This window comes from Sinocyclocheilus grahami, unplaced genomic scaffold (genome assembly GCF_001515645.1).
Source record: "Sinocyclocheilus grahami isolate Dianchi unplaced genomic scaffold, SAMN03320097.WGS_v1.1 scaffold3.1, whole genome shotgun sequence".
Classification (NCBI taxonomy): domain Eukaryota; kingdom Metazoa; phylum Chordata; class Actinopteri; order Cypriniformes; family Cyprinidae; genus Sinocyclocheilus; species Sinocyclocheilus grahami.
In genome coordinates, this window is record NW_015505182.1 from 2,068,614 (window position 1) to 2,089,723 (window position 21,110).

The 21,110-nt window shown below is 36.9% G+C and overlaps 1 protein-coding gene across 1 annotated transcript in view; it reads left to right on the forward strand.

The window, feature by feature from the left end:
* Positions 1 to 689: 689 nt before the first annotated feature.
* Positions 690 to 21,110, forward strand: part of LOC107566348 (fer-1-like protein 4) — a 24,313-nt gene continuing 3,892 nt past the window's right edge. Inside the window, 39 exon segments of the mRNA XM_016251807.1 lie at positions 690 to 975; positions 1,171 to 1,226; positions 2,631 to 2,719; positions 2,846 to 2,945; positions 3,094 to 3,188; positions 4,012 to 4,053; positions 4,142 to 4,315; positions 4,516 to 4,576; positions 4,708 to 4,839; positions 4,926 to 4,988; positions 5,299 to 5,383; positions 6,386 to 6,548; positions 6,701 to 6,875; positions 7,676 to 8,144; positions 8,381 to 8,484; positions 8,950 to 9,058; positions 9,346 to 9,416; positions 10,100 to 10,218; positions 10,316 to 10,436; positions 10,625 to 10,725; positions 10,819 to 10,906; positions 11,007 to 11,123; positions 11,239 to 11,391; positions 11,897 to 12,080; positions 12,218 to 12,342; positions 12,581 to 12,715; positions 13,018 to 13,191; positions 13,718 to 13,828; positions 14,053 to 14,214; positions 15,048 to 15,213; positions 15,913 to 16,025; positions 16,641 to 16,757; positions 16,850 to 16,889; positions 17,610 to 17,713; positions 17,867 to 18,001; positions 18,110 to 18,226; positions 19,244 to 19,371; positions 19,642 to 19,812; positions 20,091 to 20,245. Of these exon segments, the coding sequence (XP_016107293.1) occupies positions 897 to 975; positions 1,171 to 1,226; positions 2,631 to 2,719; positions 2,846 to 2,945; positions 3,094 to 3,188; positions 4,012 to 4,053; positions 4,142 to 4,315; positions 4,516 to 4,576; positions 4,708 to 4,839; positions 4,926 to 4,988; positions 5,299 to 5,383; positions 6,386 to 6,548; positions 6,701 to 6,875; positions 7,676 to 8,144; positions 8,381 to 8,484; positions 8,950 to 9,058; positions 9,346 to 9,416; positions 10,100 to 10,218; positions 10,316 to 10,436; positions 10,625 to 10,725; positions 10,819 to 10,906; positions 11,007 to 11,123; positions 11,239 to 11,391; positions 11,897 to 12,080; positions 12,218 to 12,342; positions 12,581 to 12,715; positions 13,018 to 13,191; positions 13,718 to 13,828; positions 14,053 to 14,214; positions 15,048 to 15,213; positions 15,913 to 16,025; positions 16,641 to 16,757; positions 16,850 to 16,889; positions 17,610 to 17,713; positions 17,867 to 18,001; positions 18,110 to 18,226; positions 19,244 to 19,371; positions 19,642 to 19,812; positions 20,091 to 20,245 (4,903 nt within the window). The 5' untranslated portion in view covers positions 690 to 896.

Genomic DNA, 21,110 nt, shown 5'->3' on the forward strand with positions numbered 1-21,110 from the left:
GGGGGGGGGGGGGGTGTTGTCATGTGTGCAACAAAAAGGCATAGTTTTATTTCAATAAATTTATCCAGTTCTCTTATTATTTGGAGTTCATAGAATTTAAATGCAGAGGTGTCACGCCCTTGGTTCAACTGTTAACTATTCTATTGAATTATGATAGGTAAATATTACAACTGGTCTTCTGGCTGGGGAGTTTTCTGTTAGATGGAATTCCAGCAGTTCCTCAAGGTGTCGGATCGTATGCTCTGACTTTGAAGGCTACATGAATACTGGATATTTAACAGCGGACTAATTGAGGATGTATTTGTCTAGTACTTATTTTAAGTCAGATTTGAGTATTGTGTTTGTACCTTAAGAACAATGAAGACCAACTTCACTCAAAGCTAACAGAGTGGATCAGGATTACAAGACACAGAAAAACAGCAGCGCTTGACCATGTCTATCACTGTCCTTTTAAAGAAGATATATAACCTGCCAGGGGTGTTGTCATGTGTGCAACAAAAAGGCATAGTTTTATTTCAATAAATTTATCCAGTTCTCTTATTATTTGGAGTTCATAGAATTTAAATGCAGAGGTGTCACGCCCTTGGTTCAACTGTTAACTATTCTATTGAATTATCATAGGTAAATATTACAACTGGTCTTCTGGCTGGGGAGTTTTCTGTTAGATGGAATTCCAGCAGTTTCTCAAGGTGTCGGATCGTATGCTCTGACTTTGAAGGCTACATGAATACTGGATATTTAACAGCGGACTAATTGAGGATGTATTTGTCTAGTACTTATTTTAAGTCAGATTTGAGTATTGTGTTTGTACCTTAAGAACAATGAAGACCAACTTCACTCAAAGCTAACAGAGTGGATCAGGATTACAAGACACAGAAAAACAGCAGCGCTTGACCATGTCTATCACTGTCCTTTTAAAGAAGATATATAACCTGCCAGGGAAATATGACAGGAAAGTGGAATTGTCTTTTAGAGGTAAGTGCTAGATATAGAGGGATAATCATATTGTCATATTCTGTTTAATTGGGAAATAAATTATATGTACAAAAATGTAGTATTTATATAATGTGAGAAATAGAGGGACTAATGTGATATCTTTGTTTAAACTTGTATATGCAAGACTTTTATTTTACTATATTTAAAAAGGAAAAAAAAATGTTTACTGTCCAGGTTTTACTCACAAAACCAGGATCCTTCAGTGTGAGAATATAGCCATCTTCAACGAGGTAACTGTTTTAGTTGTGTTTATGGTGAAATTTTATGAAAGTTGTTTATGTAATTGCTACAGGATATTTAGAAAAGCAAAAAAAAGTTACCACTGCCGCATTAAGTTAAGATCATTAGTTGCTACAATACCACTCAAAAGTTCCTATGCTCCACGGCTACGTTTATTTGATCAGAAAAACGGCTACATTACAGTTTTACCCAACTGTTATCCATTAATATATTCATATTCATATATTTTAAAATGTAATTTATTCCTGGGAAAAAAAGCTGAATATTTAGAAGCCATTACTCCAGTTTTCAGTGTCACATGATCCTTCAGAAATCATTTTAACAAGAACTATTTACTATTATTATCAATGTCTTTACTCTCACTATTTGATAAATGTAATGCATCCTTGCTGATTAAAAGTATTACTGACCCCAAACTATTGAACAGTAGTGTGCTGGTTACCACCTTCACATTTTAGGCTATCTTTATTTTTTCATAATGCATTTGGGAAGACAACCTGTGAAAGCAACAAACGTAGCTGCTATTTCTTATAGAATGAAGATGAAATCAGTGTTTTATTGAGTGTGTTGGGAGAAGGTCTTCATGCTAACCACACCTTTAGTGTTTAGTCACCATGCTAGTTCTACCACAGGCACTTCAACATTCCCAAAGTCTTGTAAACAGCCACATCTATGAGCTCAGGTACAGTAATGAAATTACAATATTTGACTAGAGGTCTGTCACAAGGTTGTCCTTTAACTTAAGCTAACAGATACTGGAATGGTGGGAAGGACAAGAAAGTGAAGATAAATCCTGTTCAACACTGGCTTTATGAGGAGGAAGTCCTTGGGATTTTCTTTTATGAGAAATGCAGTGACCATAAAGAAGGGAGAGATCTAACACAAACACCACCATTGTTTTTTTATGAATTTATTTTATATATATCCACACACACTACCGCTCAAAAGTTTGGAATAATTAATAATTTGAAAGAAGTCCCTTATGCTGATTTGTTTAATATAGTAAATACAGTAAAGCATGAATATTATGAAATAGTTTTACAATTTAAAGTAACTGTTTTCTATTTATTATATTTAAAAATGTAGTTTATTGTAATATGCTAATTTGGTGCTCAAGAAACATCAGTGTTGAAAGAAAGCAAGGGCACAATAAATTGATCAAAAGTGACAGAACAAAACATTCATAATGTTATGATTTCTCATTAAAATATATGCTAAAAAGCACTGTTACCACAAAATGAATTAGGCAGCATAACATTTTTCAACATTAATAATATTTCTTGAACACCAAAAACAAAAAAAGAAAGAAAAAAACACATTTAGCCTGTGTCCAATAAATGAACATGTTTGTACATTTTGTTTGAATCTGTTATTGTGTATTTATATGACTCTAGCACTTCAGATGGCCTCACTATGGGAAGGTTGAGAGGGATGAAATTCTGTCAATCAGCATTTACAACTGCAGTAAGATGTTCAGCAACAGGTCAGCACATGAATCAGCCCTCATACTGAAAGTATTCATTATAAATAAGACGAGAGAAATGAACTAAATGATTCTTAATGAACATAATATTCCAAAACAATTCAGTATATTGCTGTGTGTGCACAGATTGCTGGGAAGGCTGGTGGTCAGCCTGCAGCATGTGGTGTCTGTGGGGCAGCTGCTGCTCCGTGAGCCCCTCACAGACGCTCAGCACGCTCTCACTGATGTGAGTGAAGAGCTGCTCTCAGAATACTCTTCATGATATTTTAACACTGGTGTGGTGAAGGGTTATTGAATCATTAGCTGTTGGTGTGGTGTTAGGTGTGATTGAAGCTCTTTTGTGTTGGTATGTGCTGATGGATTTTATCATGTAGATCTACATAGAGCTGGAGGTGAAGTACAACCCTCTTCAGGGGACTGCAGGCGGGTGGGACGGTGGCGACTTCATCAGAGAACAGGACACTGATGGGTGAGAGACATCGTTATGTTCATCTCATCCATCCATCTGTCCATTTATTCATCATTCCTTCCTCCCATCCATTCTTCCTTCCTGACCTATTTTCCCTTCTTTCATTATTTATTATCTTCCTTCCATCCGTTCCAACTTTGTCCCATCCATGCTTCCTTCCTTCCATCCATCCATTTCACACCTGCCTGCCTTCCTTCCCCTATTTCTTTTCATCTTCATTCTACTTCATTCTTTTTTCCCATCTATTCTTCCTCCCTTCTGTCCTTTCTTCCTTCCATTTGTCCTTTCTGCCTCTATTTCCTTCCTTCTGTTCTTCCTTCCTTCCTTCCATCCAGCAATTCGTTCATTAATTCTTCCTTCCTTCCTTCTATCCATTTTCCCTTCCTTTATTACTTCCACTGCTTTCTTACATCCTTTCTAACTTTTTCTTTCCTTCTTTTCTCCATCCATCCATCTTTTCTTTCTACCTTCTTCTTTCCTTCCATATATTCTTCCTTTCTATCTTCCTTCCATCCAGCCATTCTTCCTTTCTTCTATTTCTTTTCATCCATTCTTCTTTTCCTCCATCCTCCCTCATTCCCTACCTCCTTCTTTCCTGTCTTCCTTCCATCCATCCCTCCATCCATTATTCCTTCCTACCCTCTATTCTTTATTTTGTTCCATCTATCCTTCCTTTCTTCCCTCTATTCTTCATCCTTCGTCCTTCTTTTTACCTATTTTGAATGGATGGATGGACCCATGGTTTCATCCATTTAATATATAACTATGTCACATTTCTTTAGTTTTGTAATCTCTTTGTAAATCTGAGTTTTCTCTATTTCAGCTCAGAGCTTGTCATCAGGAACACAGGCTTTACTGAAGCAAAGTAAGGACATCTTCAGTAGATGTAACTCGCACACATTTTCATATCCTTTATACATGGAATTCACACTGATGTACTCAATCATTTGTAGCTCTTCAGACGGCCTGCGTCCTCAGCAGCTGGATCGTGAGACGAGAATGATTGGGCGCAGTCTTTTGAAAACTGATGATGAGAATGGAGACGAAGATGATGATAATGACTACGATGATGATTATGACTTTGCAGATATTGAATGTGCCAATGTGACATTCACTCCCATTTTGAGGTGTGTTTCAATTACCTTTCAGTATAATACCTTGCCATAAAAAGATCAATTGTATTGCAGTGCAATGTAATGCAATACATTCCACGTTGTATAACTAAAAATGACTCATCATGTAATTCCCATATTTGAAATTAAATCTGAGAATGTAACGAGTTTGATAAATAATACTGCTATAACTCAAGGCTTTTTTATGTGTGTAGTCGTTGCAGGGCTATAGCAAAGCACGAGCTTGCTGTCACACCTAAAGTGAAGTCTTTCCAGGTAAAACAATTAAATGAGGCCTGCTTATTTCATATACAAATAATTTTATAATTGTTTTCCTTATAGCCGACTCTGTTTGATGAGAATCTAGTATGTTTAGGTCTTTTATTTCACTCTTTTTTTCCCCTCAGTTGAATGTAAATGTGATTGAAGCTCAGAAACTGGTCGGGGTGAACATCAACCCAGCAGTGTATGTGACTATTGGGGATGAGAAAAAGCACACAGCTACTCAGAAGTCTACCAACTGTCCATTTTACAATGAGGTAACTACTTGCAAAGTACTCGGCATTAAGCATCTGAAGCTTTAGGCATCTCTTTGATTTGTCTTGTTTCTGTTTTTGTCTTTAAGAACTTCATGTTTGAATTCCAAGAGACACAAGATGTGCTCTTTGATAAAGTTATTGAGATTTCTGTAAGTATTCTCAGAGACACTATCGGACGGCAATTTAAGAGATTTAAAGGGACTTACATAAGTTTCTTACATACTGTATACAGCAGCTAAAATGGTTTTAATGTTATTTTGCCTATAATAACTGGTGATGCACATGTAAAAAGTGAAAAAATATACAGTATTGAAATGATAATTGTACTTAATCGGACCTTAATATTTGACTTGAGTAAAGTAAATTAATTTATATATTGCCATATTTTAAGTCATCTTAAACAATGTTTAATGTGTATGTTGTGTATGTATCGTGACCATTTGTTTTCTTATGTTTTAGGTGGTTCATAAGAAAATCCTTGCCTTTTTGATGTCCCGCATAGGAACTTTTAAGATCGACATCAGCACAGTGTATCAGCAGCCGGGTAAACCCAGATGAACCCAGTTTATGAAGCAAAAAGTGCTCATTGCAAGCTTTGATGCACACAGCTTAAGTAAAGATTACAGAAGTTGAGAGTTCATTTCATTGGTAAAATGATAATAACATTCCCTAGACATTTTAATGGTGATAATTAACTCATCACTGGTGCTAAAAAAAATAATGATTATAGGTCTAATTAAATACTGCAACACTGATCATTACAACAACTTATTATTATTATGTTTATTGATTTTTAAAAATGTTATTGGTTATTATACAAGAATCTCAGCCACACAAACATATACAACATTCTTCTTACATCACATATTTCACACCAAAACGCATAACTGCAAACACATACACACCCCTTTAAAGGGGGGGGAGGGGGGGTATTTGAGATATGATCAATTATGAAATAGTGTCCCATAAGGATTCAACATAAGATAAAAAGGGCTGCCAGACCCTATAAAACTTTTCAAAGGAGCCTCGGATAGTATACTTAAGATGATCAAGTTTAAGATAAGACATTATCTCTGCTACCCAGTGTTTGTGAGATGGTGGTCTTGCCTTTTTCCAACTGAGAAGAATAAGACGCCTAGCCAAAAATGACGAAAAGGCAATGATTTCTACCTGATTAGCTGATTGGTGCACTTCTTCCAGCACTACACTGAAAATGGAAGTCAAGGGATTAGGGTCCACACTGAAAAAAATGACACTAAATTTTTTAAGGTAAGTGGTTGCAAGCAATTGATTTTAGCTACATTAAAAAAAAATGTTGAAAGTTTATTTATCTAGTACATGTGTTTATTTAAATGTAGCTAAAATAAATTGATTGCAACTACTTACCTTAAAAAATTTAGTAAATTCAATGAATCATTTTTTTCAGTGCATGTCTTTGTCACATATAGATGTAAATGTTCTGAAGATGTCTATCCAAAAATGTTTTAATCTGGAGCATCCCCATGATCATTACAACAACTTAACACATCCAATATATATCTCACAGATCACCGTTTCTACCAGAAATGGGCTCCGCTTACTGACCCAAAAGATACCCGCTCGGGAATTAAAGGCTATGTGAAGTGCACAGTGAGTGTGGTGATGAAAGGAGACCCCATGGGCATGGTCAGCTTGGCACCAGCTGACAGCCAGAATGATGACATTGAAAAGTAAGCCTTATGTTAACATGGCTGTTCTCCTCTTAAGGACACATCCCCCCTAAAAGAAACATTAATATTAGATGTTTGGTTCTTTGGTCATTGACATTAGTATGTTCAGTAGACAGTTTTCAGCATCTGAAACTTTTTCATGTGGCATGCAGGAACCTTCTCCTTCCAAAGAGGATGCCATCAGAACGTCCTTGGGCAAAGTTTGTCCTGAAGATCTTCAGAGCTGAAGGTCTGCCCAGCATGAACTCAGGTTTCATGGGGAAGATAATGAGAGACAAGAAAGTTTTCCTCGACCCTTATGTTCAGGTCACATTCTCTGGCCAGCAGGTGATTTTCTTTCAATTTTATTTTGAATGAGATATTTTGTTCTAACATAAAAGTTTTAAACAGGAAGAACGGAAAGTCCTTCTCACAATATGTTTGGTTGCATTGTTTCTTTCATACATGGTTGGATTTTACTATTTAACAGTAAAATTACCTGAATTTAAGTTTCTTTTCCATATAATATCTACATACTTATCCTATGTGAAATGACACATTTGTCAAGGGATACACAAACACGCACAGTCTCACACCCTGATGGTGCGTTTGTTTGTTAAATGGGCTGAGGTACCGTCAGTATTTGAACTGCTCTCTGAGTCTTTACCACACAGAGTATTGGCAAACATTTCAGCTCAAAATAAGTTGTTATGATGTCAGAGTTTGTCTCTGACAAAGTTCAAGTGGAGTCAGGAGCCAAACCTAAACTCTCTGTTCTTATCTAAGTAACACATGCTATATAGGTGCATCTCAATACATTAGAATGTCATGGAAAAGTTCATTTATTTCAGTAATTCAACTCAAATTGTGAAACTTGTGTATTAAATAAATTCAGTGCACACAGACTGAAGTAGTTTAAGTCTTTGGATCTTTTAATTGTGATGATTTTGGCTCACATTTAAGTGTCGTTCCAAGCCTATTTGACTTTCTTTCCTCTGTGGAACACAAAAGGTGATATTTTGAAGAATGTTGGCAACCAAACAATTGCGGTTCCCATTGACTTCCATTCGATTTTTGATAACCAACATTCTTCAAAATATCATCTTTTGTGTTCGAAAGAAAGTCATATAGGTTTGGAACGACATGAGGGTGAGTAAATAATTAGAGAATTTTATTTTTTTTGGTGGACTATCACTTTAAGTACAAATGCATTTCTGAAACCCCAGTCATGTATCTGCATCCACATTTTAACAAGATACCTTCATGTTACCATGCTTTTTAAACAACTTCTACTTTATTATTTTTCTGCAATCTACTTCGCCTCTTTCCTCCATCCATCAGGTTTCAATCCCACCTTTGGCCCTACTTGGGTCAATCTCTACGGCTCTCCTCAAAACTCCACGCTGAGAGACATCCACAGGGATCTTAATGAAGGTCTGAGTGAAGGGATCTTCTATAGGGGCAGAATACTGCTCTCGCTGAGTGTGGAGGTTTATTCCTCCCCTACAGTTGTGGTGACGGAGAGTAAGACCATTGCTAATGTGAAAAGCAAAATGAGCAGGCTTACTCTTAAACGCAAGAGTCGAAGGTCCAAGGAGAAGACGGCAGGCAAAGAAGGTAGTGTCAAAATATATAAATGCTTTAAGAAATATGTGTGGTGAAGTGGTGCTAAAATGAATCAATTTATTTGTGCATCCTGAAACGGGGCTAAACATAACAACATTAGCTCGGCCAATAGTGTGACATTTGGGTCAGGGTTACCTCTTTGTTCGACCAATGGCAGATATCAGGAGTGTCTAAAATTGGTTTGTCATTAGTGGCTATATGTAATGTAAAATTTTTATTTTATTCAGCAATGCAGAGTCCCAGTGGGCCTACTGAGGAGTCTGAAGATGTTGGCGCTGAGGTACCAGCTGCCGTTACAGTCGAAGTGGAAGATGTTCACCCTCTTCCTGAGGTCAGTGGCCAAGTTTGACTGATAGGAAGAGAGAAGACACTCTACCATGTTCTATTTCGGCTTATACAAGAGTTAGTCCTCCAATTTTAATTGGCTGAGCAGCATGACATGACAGCATCCCAACTGTGTGGGAATTTTTTAGTGACTGTTTCTGCAGGTTACATCGTTACAGCAAGTGGTGACGAGTCTTTATGAGTGAATCAGAGAATCATTCACTCAATTGATTTATTCACAACACTTATTCAGTTCAAAATACTGAATCATTCACTACTGTGTGCTGCTTGGAGACTCACAGAGGAGGAAAAATAGACAACAGAATTTCCAATATTGTGTCTAAAATGTTCATTACTTGTTTACTAAACTTTTGTCTAAAAGTAATATAACACAATTGTGCTGATGTTATAAACAATCATTATTACGTGTATTACATTTAATCAATGGTGTATCTGTTATTTCCTCATGCAGAATTTCACTGGAGAGAAGGATGAATTTTTGTTGTTTGCGTCCTTCTTTGAAGTGACGATGATGGATCCTTCTATTGGCTCCAAACCAGTCACCTTTGAGCTGTCTATAGGTAAGATTAGACTGTTTTATCTCATAATATAAAAAGTATGAGTATAAACCACTCATACAAAAGTTTATGTAGAGCTTTATTTTATTTCAGTTTTAGTTTTTAGCAATTTAGTATGTAAACTTTAGTTGCTAGTTGGCACGGCCACATTTCTATATATATTTTTTTTTATAGTTTTCATCTATTATTTATATTGTCACTTATTTCAGAGTTATTCGTTTAACAAAAAAAAAATTCTTTAAATATTTTTGGTTTTAGTTATATTTAGTTACGATAACACTGCTTCACAGGGAATTATGGGAAAACTACAGATGTTGTAGTGAAGTCCAGCAAGAGTGGTAGTCAGGAGAATCTGGCTGAGGTTACTTTTATTCAATTCACATGAGATTTATTGCCTATTTATGACAAGTCCATTCAGTCCAACTGGGAAATGAGCCATTCAGCCTTTATTGATTGCAATTTTTTGTCTCAGAGATTGTTAAAAGATTTTATTCTTTGTAGGTGATGGAAGAAACTCTGTCGCCGACGTGGTGTGAGTTACTCCTCTATGATCAGGTTCTGATGGAGGGCAGTAAGGACGAGTACAGAGAAGACCCTCCTGTGGTCATCATCAACATCTATGACTACAATAAACTAGTGAGTGATAGAAATGCTGTAATCTGTGAATAAACTGTAAATAGCACTTTAAAAAAACCATGCTTCAACAAAAGCATTGGTTTGGTTCTAACGGTAGTACATTTTTAAATCAAATAAATAATAAAGCTGCACTCATACAATGTTAATGTCATAGCATATTGGTTATTCCTGTTTAGAAAGTCTACGTATATAGTGTATAAGAGCATATAACGTCCATGAATAGTCTAGAATATGAGAAGTCAGACTTATGATTGTTAATTATACTGTGCGATTTATTTGTGGTGCGTTTGAATGTTACAACAGGGCAGTCCACAAGTACGATAACACTGCTTCACAGGGAATTATGGGAAAACTACAGATGTTGTAGTGAAGTCCAGCAAGAGTGGTAGTCAGGAGAATCTGGCTGAGGACAGACAGCTGCTGTTGGAATCAGACGATGAGTTGGAGAGAGATGAACTTCTGAACCCTGGCCCTCGAGACAAATCCGTCACCCCACCCAGGAGACCACAGCCCACTGAATACGACAGGTGAAATTACATTCTCAAGACTGACAGCTTATCGTTATGTGGAGTGCAGCAGGATTATGCAAGAATAGCAGCTAACGTTATCATTTTTATCATCCAGATCATTTAGTTGCATTCCCTTATTCCGAGAGAAACCATGTATCTTTGTGTGGAGCTGTTTTGAGGATCACACCTTCCGATTCCACAACAGCAATTGGTTGTCCAAGATGGCTGACCGACTGGCAAGTGACACTGAGCAGAAATATAAGATTGTTTCTTTAATGAGCAGAATTACGAATATGACAGTCTAAAATGTGTTACAGTCCACATGCTACCTTATTCTCCTCATGTCATTCCAAAAGCATCTATTTCACTTGACTGTTAGAAAATGGAATTTTCTTAGTTTGACTTGTGTCCTATATTCTTTAAGGAAAATGGCATTGATGAAGTGGAGATGCTGTTGAAAAGATCAAAAATCAAGGCTAAAGAACGTTTGGTTGATGTCGCGCTGGAATTCTTTTCCACTTGCAAGTAGGACACATTTGCATGACTATACTGGGTCTGTATTTCCCCTCTTACATCGTACATTATAGATAATAGAAAGATTGTTCTCACCGCTCTTAGGCAGTACAGCAGTAACTTAGACAGGAAGAGGAATGCTCGTCAAAACACCCTGGATAAGTGTCGTGTGGGGCTCATCAAAAGGAACATTGTGAGTGACTGTATTGATTTTGGTATTACAGAAGTATGCTGATGAATTATATGGTTAAACCCACTAAGAGTCTTCATTGAGAATGTGATATGAATTGCAGGTTTTGCTGGCCAAGCAGGCCCTGAGAGTGAGAAAGAGAGTGACCAGAAATACGGTTAAAGACAGACTAGCAGATGTCAAGAATATCGCAAAGAGGCTCCGCTTTCTGGCCATAGAAGTAATGCTATCAAGATTTGCTGTGTCTTATTGTTTACCTCAATTTCTATCTAAAAATGCATGTTGTTTTTTTACCACCAGAACTGTATGTAAGTGTTTGTGTTCTCATATGGCAGCCTCAGAGCACTCTCCCCGATGTGTTTTTGTGGATGCTGAGTGGAGGGAGGCGAGTGGCCTACACCAGGATCCCAGCACCCTCCATCCTATTCTCACTGGTGGAGGAAGAGAAGGGTAAAGACTGCGGGAAAATCACTGCTGTGTACATGAAGGTGAATTCCTACTTCATATCACTTATTGCAAAACCTTTTTCTGTCCAATCCAGTTTTCATGATAGATTCTTAAAATAAAACTGGCATGAAGTAGTTTGAAAATGAACTATACTATACATTAGCAATCATTAATATTGCCCACTCAAAAAAAAAACAACAACATTCACATACGCATGCTTTGTATGTATTATTATAGTACAGTACAGTCATACAATTAGATGCAATCACAATTATTTTGCAATTAGATTTTACAATCTAATGTTTTCTTTATCCTTACTAAAATGGAGCAACATATTGCTTATTTGTATTGTTTATTATTGTGTTTTTTGTTGTTAAAAATGTACATCAGCATACAATCAGTGAGAGTTGTGTATTTTTTTATAAGATAAATGCAGCTTTGGTTGAAGAGATGTCTTTCAAAAGCATTAAAAAATCTTGCTGACCCCAAACTTTTGAACAGTATTCTATGGCTTATTTTTGTTTTTTTCATTCTTTTGTTCTGTAGACCCCTGGAGGAGCAGTGGGGGAAATTTTCGCCAAACTGGAAGTATATATGTGGCTTGGTATCACAAAGTACGCAAAAAACTGTGTCACCAGCCTTCCAGCAGAGTTTAGACCTATTTACGAAGAGGCGACTTCTGGTGCATCAATTCCCCGTAACATGCCTCCCACCAAATTAGCGGTGGAAGGTACTTCCAGTTCATTTTAGCTTATACAAACATCTCGGATATTCTCCATAATTTGTCTCTGCTTTGAAAATTAATATATTTTAATTTGGATGACATTTCATGAAAATTACAGTCCCTCCTTTTGTCCTTTCATCCAGACAGTCGTTATTTCCAGTTACGTGCTCACATTTATCAAGCGCGTGGCATTATTGCAGCCGATGACAATGGACTGTCTGACCCCTTCACCAAGGTTGTGTTCAGCACACAGTGTCAGGTCACACGGGTGGGTCTCATATATATTAACACATAAGTTATTTTTTTCTCTGTTCCCAATAAAAAGCACTGGATAGGAAAAGCACTAAAAACTTACTTTTATTCAATTCACATGAGATTTATTGCCTATTTATGACAAGTCCATTCAGTCCAACTGGGAAATGAAGGGGCATAGAAATGAGCCATTCAGCCTTTATTGATTGCAATTTTTTGTCTCAGAGATTGTTAAAAGATTTTATTCTTTGTAGGTGATGGAAGAAACTCTGTCGCCGACGTGGTGTGAGTTACTCCTCTATGATCAGGTTCTGATGGAGGGCAGTAAGGACGAGTACAGAGAAGACCCTCCTGTGGTCATCATCAACATCTATGACTACAATAAACTAGTGAGTGATAGAAATGCTGTAATCTGTGAATAAACTGTAAATAGCACTTTAAAAAACCATGCTTCAACAAAAGCATTGGTTTGGTTCTAACGGTAGTACATTTTTAAATCAAATAAATAATAAAGCTGCACTCATACAATGTTAATGTCATAGCATATTGGTTATTCCTGTTTAGAAAGTCTACTTATATAGTGTATAAGAGCATATAACGTCCATGAATAGTCTAGAATATGAGAAGTCAGACTTATGATTGTTAATTATACTGTGCGATTTATTTGTGGTGCGTTTGAATGTTACAACAGGGCAGTCCACAAGCCCTTGGTCGTGCATTTGCAAAGCCAGAGTTGAAGTTTGTGGAAGAGCCATATAAAAAACCCCAGCTGCAGTTTTTTGAGATCACAAAAGGCAAGAGCAAAGCTGGTGAAATTTTGGCAGCTCTTGAGCTCATCGAGTTGGATTACTCAAGCTTCGGAGAGGTGGGATTCCAGTTTTTCTCATTAATTTCACTGCAAAAGACAGTGAGAAGAGTCTAGCTTAACACACATATAGACATGACATGACTAAGCATTCATTTGTCTGTTAGAGAGCAGCTTAATACACCTGAATGAATGGAAGGATATATATTAAAATATTGAATGGTTTTGAAAGTAGTCTCTTTATGTTTTCCAAGGCTGCATTTATTTTATCAAAATACAGTAAAAACAGTAATATTGTGAAATAATATTATTATATTATATTATATTATTAACTTGTGTCTTCTACTTTAATATATTTTAAAATGCAGTGTATTTTTTAAGTCACAGAATCTTTCAGAAATCATTCTAATATATTGATTTGGTGCTCAAACAACAATTCCTATTATTATTTATGTTGAAAACAGTTGTGTTGCTTTTACCTGATGGTAAAGATGACTTGTAGCCAATCCTCCACCTCTATATATATCAGAAAGTCTTAAAATATGCCCTTTAAATGTCATGTTTGTGTGCTCTGAATCCATCTCAGCCAGCTCTGCCACTGGATGTTGACCCCAAGGAACCACAGTACATGGAAGAAGAATGCTATTATATCATTCCCGAGGGAGTTCGACCTGTGCTCAGGAAATACAGAATAGAGGTGCAAACTTAAACAGATATGAACTGAATAAAAGTTGCAAGAGTTTTATTTAACGTCACAATTTAAAGGTTTTCAATGCCAAAGAACAAATTGATTTATCAGATGTGTTCATAAATCACTCCCCAAGAGAGTGTTTAAAATAGCAGCATGGTTTGACCTACTGCACAAGTTTGCCAGCTGACTGGTTTGGTACAGTGTTTTGAACTCAAACCCTTAAACGGCAGGTGCTGTACTGGGGCCTGAGGGACCTGAAAAGAGTCAACCTGTTTGAAGTGGAGCGACCTCAAGTGAGGATTGAGTGTGCGGGCCACATGATCGAGTCGGAGGAAATTCAGAGCTACAAGCTGAATCCCAACTTCAACGATTTGGTTAAACACTTTGATGTTGTAAGACTCCCTCTTTTCAAAGTATTAGACCTTATCTCAAGAGCTGTGTTGAGAACATGCTTGCCATACAAACATTGATCACATATCCTGTTTCAAAATTACTAAAAGCAGTAGTGGTGAGATGTCTTGCTCAGAATTATTTATTACACAATATATGAAGTCTTTGTTAGTTGTAGTAGGTTTTTATTTGTGATTGTTTGGTGCATGGTGACTTTTGCTAACACCAAAGCAGTACAGAGTTCTGGCATGAAACTCTAGATGGCGCAGTCCGATAGGTCTAACTCAATCTGACCTAATGACATCATTATCACATGGCACAGCTGATTGGTTCTCTCCTGTATCGGTAGCCAATGAGCTCGCTGCTCAACATTCAAATATATGACTAGTGCTTGCTGTAGCAGTTGCAGCTTGCTTCAGAAACCCTCCACCTTCCCCAGCTCCACCTGTATAGATCTGCTACGAGGTGATTCATGTATGCTATATGGTTTTTTTTTCATGTATGTTGTATTTGCAGCAGCAATATTTCTTACATGCTCACAGCAGCATGTTGTGGATGTATTGGCAGTAGCAAGTCTCGGTACTTGCTCTGCCGCAGCAGCAGCAGCGTAGCAGATCTATTCCGCCAAGACCAAATACATTAACATTGTCATGTACATTACCATGCCAATCCCTCCGAGAGTTGTCATGACAGAAATAATTTTATATGTAACATCCTATTAAACATTAAAAAAAGTAAGCATTAAATATTTGATGAGGATGATTTAATATTAATCATCTACTTGCTTTTATTATCATAACCGCACAATAGCTCATAACTGGTTATGTGTCCTCAGGAACTTCCAGAGCTCGTCTACCTGCATCCTCCTCTTACTATCTTCATAATGGAGCAGAGGGCATTTGGGAGGCTGGTCCTGGTGGGAACTCACGTGGTCCAAAACCTTGTGCAGTTTGGTCCCAGGGACCAAGAGGAGTGGAAAGACGAGGAGGAGGAGCCTGAGGGTATGGAACCTTTTATAGCACATATGTTTGTGGTTTAAAGGCCAAAAAATAAAGCATCTGCTGTTCTGATATGTGTACATAAATAATTTACATTCAGAAGTGCACCAGACTCTCTTTCTTTATAAACTAGGATGGCATGAAACTTTGCTGAAATGAGAAAAGACACTGACCACACTTATATGCACATTATTCTTATTTAGGATCTATATTGTGGTTAAGTTAGAGGATAGTTCTGAACATTAATTCAATTAACTAATTTCTCATTCATGCTCTTAACAGCAACACACATTAATCACTTCCAATAAATTGCAAAATGAGAGCTCATGAGATTCCTATAGCACTTTTTGCTTATTTCTTGTATTGTTTGTAAGTCTGATTGATCCAAAAATGTTTTCATTCAAAACAACTGCCTATTGCATTCATAATTACATTAATTTGGATTGCATTGCATTGAACAGTGGATGCTCTAAATAAGATGTAAGTTGTAATAATATTTCATAATAAGACTGTACTGTTTGTACTGTATTTTGATCAAATAAATGCAGCCTTTGTGAGCAAAAAACACTTCTTTGAAAAACAAAGTATTTTAATCATATTTTAATCAAATCACTGTTGACTGGTTTTTAATATAGAATATAGACTATAGTTTTTAATATATTTTCACATAGAAAATTCCTAAACATTCGCTCACAATTTTAGAGAAGAAGCCTCCCCAGAAGACCACTCCTCTAACCACGGTGATCACCATGGACTTGGGTGGACTTCCTCTGAAGCATAGCAAAATTCCTGTTAACCTCCTTAAATTAGTCACGGTAAGTTCCACTATCTTTTTTTTTTCAGTCCATAAGAATGAACACATTCTGTAGTGTTCCTCAAATTGCTACTCACCATATGTGTGAAACAGTTCAAAATTGTATCTGCCATCTTCCACCACTTTTCAGAGGTTTTGCAAACACTTTTATTCAGACAGCTGCCTTGTGGTCATGGGGTATCCAGTCTGGGTGAAATGACGTTAGTTGGCTGCTTTGGGATGTTTGAAATAACTCCTAATGAGTACATAGCGCACATTTTTTAACCATCCACAGCCTGCAGTTATTAAATGTGAAGCCCTTTGCACCCATTAACCTGTTGATTATGGTGTGAATCTGCTGGTTTGTTGAGCGCAGTGAAGTGTGTTCCTGTGTCAGTTTGAGCTCCTGCTGTTAGATCACTCTGATTAATTGGGCAGCCACTGCATAGCCAAGACCCCTGCTGACATCCAAATGGGATGCTTTCAATCATGAGTGTGTGCATTTGGCTTTTAAAAATCCATGTTCATGTTTAGAGTGTAAAGGCCTGTTCACAAATTAAAGGATAGGAATTACATGAGGGTGAGTAAATGAGTTTTAATTTGAAAAATAATGGATAGTGGAAAACTCCATTTTCAGTCTCCAATCAAAAAGGTGGTTAAAAAAGAGGAGGAGCTAGAGGAGGAGCCACCAGAAAAGGAGGAGCTTGATTGGTGGTCAAAATATTATGCATCACTGGCTGAACTCGAAAAACAGGTGATAAATTATTTTGATAATAGATTGTATAAACTACGTGCTTTGTTGATTTTTCTCAACATGTAAATGACTTGTTTCCATCTTTTCTTCAGGAGGAGAAAGAGGATGACTTGGAAGATGGACATGATGGAGGTATTATAAGAGCAAGCATGATTGAATTGTTACTCTATTATAAATGATTCAGCATTTTTGAACAAATCAGTTGAGTGAATAAATCAATGACTCATTCATAAATACTTACATCACTTGTATCAGTAAATGTATCGGCTTCTGAATTTGGAATAACAGCAAATTCAGACATCTGAATGAAACCAGTTGGACAGAGGCCTAAAACATATTTGGGCGCTTAAAATTTGATTATCAAATGCATTACATAACAAAATACCAAACGTAGTTGAACAAGACATGAACTTGTTAGTCTGCTGTGTGAATTACTCCAAACATGCACTAAAAATCAATTATGGGTGGATTGATATGGGTGAAATTACTTCTGAGAAAGGTCTAGCGTAATTTATTTGTGGATACCATTTGGTTTGAACTTTCTTGTGTGATGACATTCAGACCTTTTTAGTTTTACCTAAGTGACCACATCCTCTGCTTAGGACGTCTGTGTGAATCTGAAGGTAAATTACTTCATACATGCACTAAAAATCAGCTATGGGTTGATTGAAAGTGAAATTACTTCTGATGAAAGGTCTAGCATAATTTGTTTGTGGATGTCACTTGGTTTCAGCTGTCTTGTGTGATGACATTCACACATTTTTAGTGTGAACTAAGTGGCCACATCCTCTGCTTTAGGATGCTTAGGACTGAATGTATTTCAAAGCATCAGTGTAATGTCACATTCTGCAGATGGAGCACCATTGAGCATGTTAGCACTAGAGGCAGAGGATGATGAGGCTGTGATTGAAATAGAGTCGCCTGCTCCAAAGAGGAAGAAAATTGCCACCTTACAGGTTTGACATGTTCTTCAAACTGTAATTCTTTTATTTAATTCAATACAGTGTTTACAGTGTTTTATTTCTGCTCTTCAGCCATCTAAAACTATTTGCAATTTACATTTTCTGTCCTTTTTCTTTTTTCCCCCCTTTTTTTATTTAATTCCCCAGCTTTACAAGTCTGAACTTGAAAACAATTTCAGTCAGTTCATGGACTGGTTGCACATATTTCCTGTATACAAAGGCAAATCCAGCCTGGAAGACGAAGAGGAAGATGAAAGTACAAGATATATGGGTAAATATAAGGTGAGATGTGCGTTTTGGCAAGCTCTCATGCACTGGATCAACAGTGTGGCAGCATGCATGAAAAACGTCAAGGATTAGAGGTTAAAGCAGATCTGTGCTTCATTGCAGGGATCGTTTCTGATATACCCCATCGCTCCCGAAGATGAGGATGCAGACTGTCAGATCACTAATGGGATTCCCAAAAATGCACCCATCAAAGTCCTTGTGAGGGTATATGTAGTAAAAGTAGGTACCTTTTAAAAAAAAAAATTTTTTTTAATTAATTTTATTGACCACAAATAATTAATTGACAGAGTGGGCATGAATATTTTAGACAGTTTATATGAATGTATGAGGGAAAGTTTTATATTTTATTTGTTGTCATTCTTTCTTTTAAGTTGGTATGAAACGGCCTATCTATTTTCTAAGTGCATGTTATTGATCTTATTGTGAATGATTCATCCATGCTTGTTTCTTTCTTTCTCTCTCTCTCTCTCTCTCTCTCTCTCTCTCTCTCTCTCTCTCTCTCTCTCAAAACCTCTTAATTTTATGGTGAAACATTAGACTTCTCTCTGTCTCTCTGGTAACGTATGCCAGACTTCTCCAATCATTTAGTCTGCCTAAACTATTCTTGTTTCTTAGAAATGACTGAAATCTTGCATTCAGCCTTTATTGTTATTGTTTTTATTGTTTTTTATTTATCTATCTCTCTCTCTCTCTCTCTCTCTCTCTCTCTCTCTCTCTCTCTCTCTCTCTCTCTCTCTCAAAACCTCTTAATTTTATGGTGAAACATTAGACTTCTCTCTGTCTCTCTGGTAACGTATGCCAGACTTCTCCAATCATTTAGTCTGCCTAAACTATTCTTGTTTCTTAGAAATGACTGAAATCTTGCATTCAGCCTTTATCCAGTGAACAACCAATGCATAAAATCAAGTCCGCCCTCTACATTTTTTCTTTTATGATAATCCATTTCCCTCTGATGTACATCACAATACAGAAGAAAAGAACTGTTGTTACATAGCAACTTTACATTTTAATTTTTGTATAATCTTTTACATTTTGTAGATAAATAGTCTTGCATGTATTTAAACAAGAATTAGAAAAATGTTAAATGGTTTTAAATGGAGCATGTCACATTGAAGGGTGCATTGCTTGCATCACAACGGTACAGTTTTCTACCATTTCCCCTTATATTTTCTGTGATTTAAATCTGAATCTGAATGTGAACTGTGAACTATGCTTTTTTTTCCTTTGAACCCCAAGGCAACCAATCTGGCACCCACAGATCCGAATGGAAAGGCAGACCCCTATGTGGTGGTAAAAGTTGGCCAGCAGCAAATGGACAGCAAAGAGCGCTACATTCCCAAACAACTGAACCCAGTGTTTGGAGAGTAAGTGCCGTCTGTTCACAAAATGAATGAATGTTCACAACATTCAGTATGGTGGCTGTAAGAATGAAATATTAAATGTAATTTTTCATAGAGGCTTTGCATGTACAGTATTTTTAACTCTTGAAGGCACATGCACATTGACAGCCTGAACTACAACTACAGTTGTAGCTTGAAAACAGCATGATTTAAGATAAAAAGGCTAAATCTGTGATATCGTTATTCTCAGGTTTGGTTACTGATTTGATATCTTGAGCACTTGTCTCCCCACAGAGTGTTTGAATTGACCGTGTCCTTCCCCCTGGAGACAGAGCTCACACTGTTTGTGTTTGACCATGACCTTGTGGGTTCTGATGACCTGATTGGTGAGACCCGCGTGGACCTGGAGAACCGTTTCTACAGCCGCCATCGTGCCGGGTGTGGCCTGGCTCTTCATTATGATAAGTGGGTAATGGCTTTAGCCTGTGATGATGGTGGTGATAGTTATTATAATGATGATTAGTATTATTATCTTTGTCGTGACCACTACTGTCGTTGTCATCAGAATTTCTCAAAGCTCATTGACTGCTTTAAGCTCATATTGGGTAAGCTCATACTTCCTCTCAGAAGATTGTTTGCAGCTGCAACGTTTAAGATATTGAGATAAATCAAGCGGTTTTGTGGCCTGATTTTCATTTGACTCTCTACAGGTTAAATCAGTTTAGAATGTCTTGTGATTTCAGGGATGGCTATAATAAATGGAGAGATGCCAAGAAACCCACTGCGATATTGTTGGAGCTCTGCCGCAAAAATGGGATTCCATCTCCAGAGTACAGAGAGTCTGAAATTAAAGTTCTCAACAAGATCTTCAAAGTTCCCAATGAGGCTTTTCCAGAAGGTGAAAATACATTTATTCAAATAAAATAAAGTTTATAAAGCACCTTCATGTAATACAAACAGTAATTTTGTGTTCTGTTTCTTCAATGAAAAAATTAGTTTGGCATAAAACAGAGATGGAAAAAATATCCACATCTTTTTATTGTTTTATGGCACTGAAGTCCAACATTTGCTTTTGTCTTTGTCAAAATGCAAGCAACGTGTGTGTGTGTATATATATATATATATATATACATACACATACAGTCCCATGGAAAGGTTTTTGCCCCCTTCCTTTTTTAATTTTTTGCATATTTGTCACACTTAAAAGATTCAGATAATCAAACAAATTAATATTACACAAAGATAACCCGAATAAATACAAAATGCAGTTTTGAAATGATGATTTCATTTATTAAGGGAAAAAAGCTGTACAAACCTGCCTGGCACTACATGAAAAAGTAATTGCCCCCTAAATCTAATAACTGGTTGTGCCACCCTTAGCAGCAACAACTGCAATCAAGCGTTAACTGGCAATGAGTTTTTCACATCGCTGTGGAGAAATTTTGGCCCACTCTTCTTTGTAGAATTGTTTTAATTCAGCCACATTGGAGGCGCTTGAGGTCACAAACTGATGGCCGAACATTCTCCTTCAGGATTTTCTGATAGATTGCAGAATTCATGGTTCCATCAATTATGGCAAGTCACCCAGGTCCTGAAGCAGCAAAGCAGCCCCAGACCATCACATTTCCACCACCATGTTTGACTGTTGGTATGATCTTTTTATGAAATGCTGTGTTGGTTTTATGTCAGATGTAACGGGACACACACCTTCCAAAAAGTTCAACTTTTGTCACATCAGTCCACAGAATATTTGCCCAAAAGTC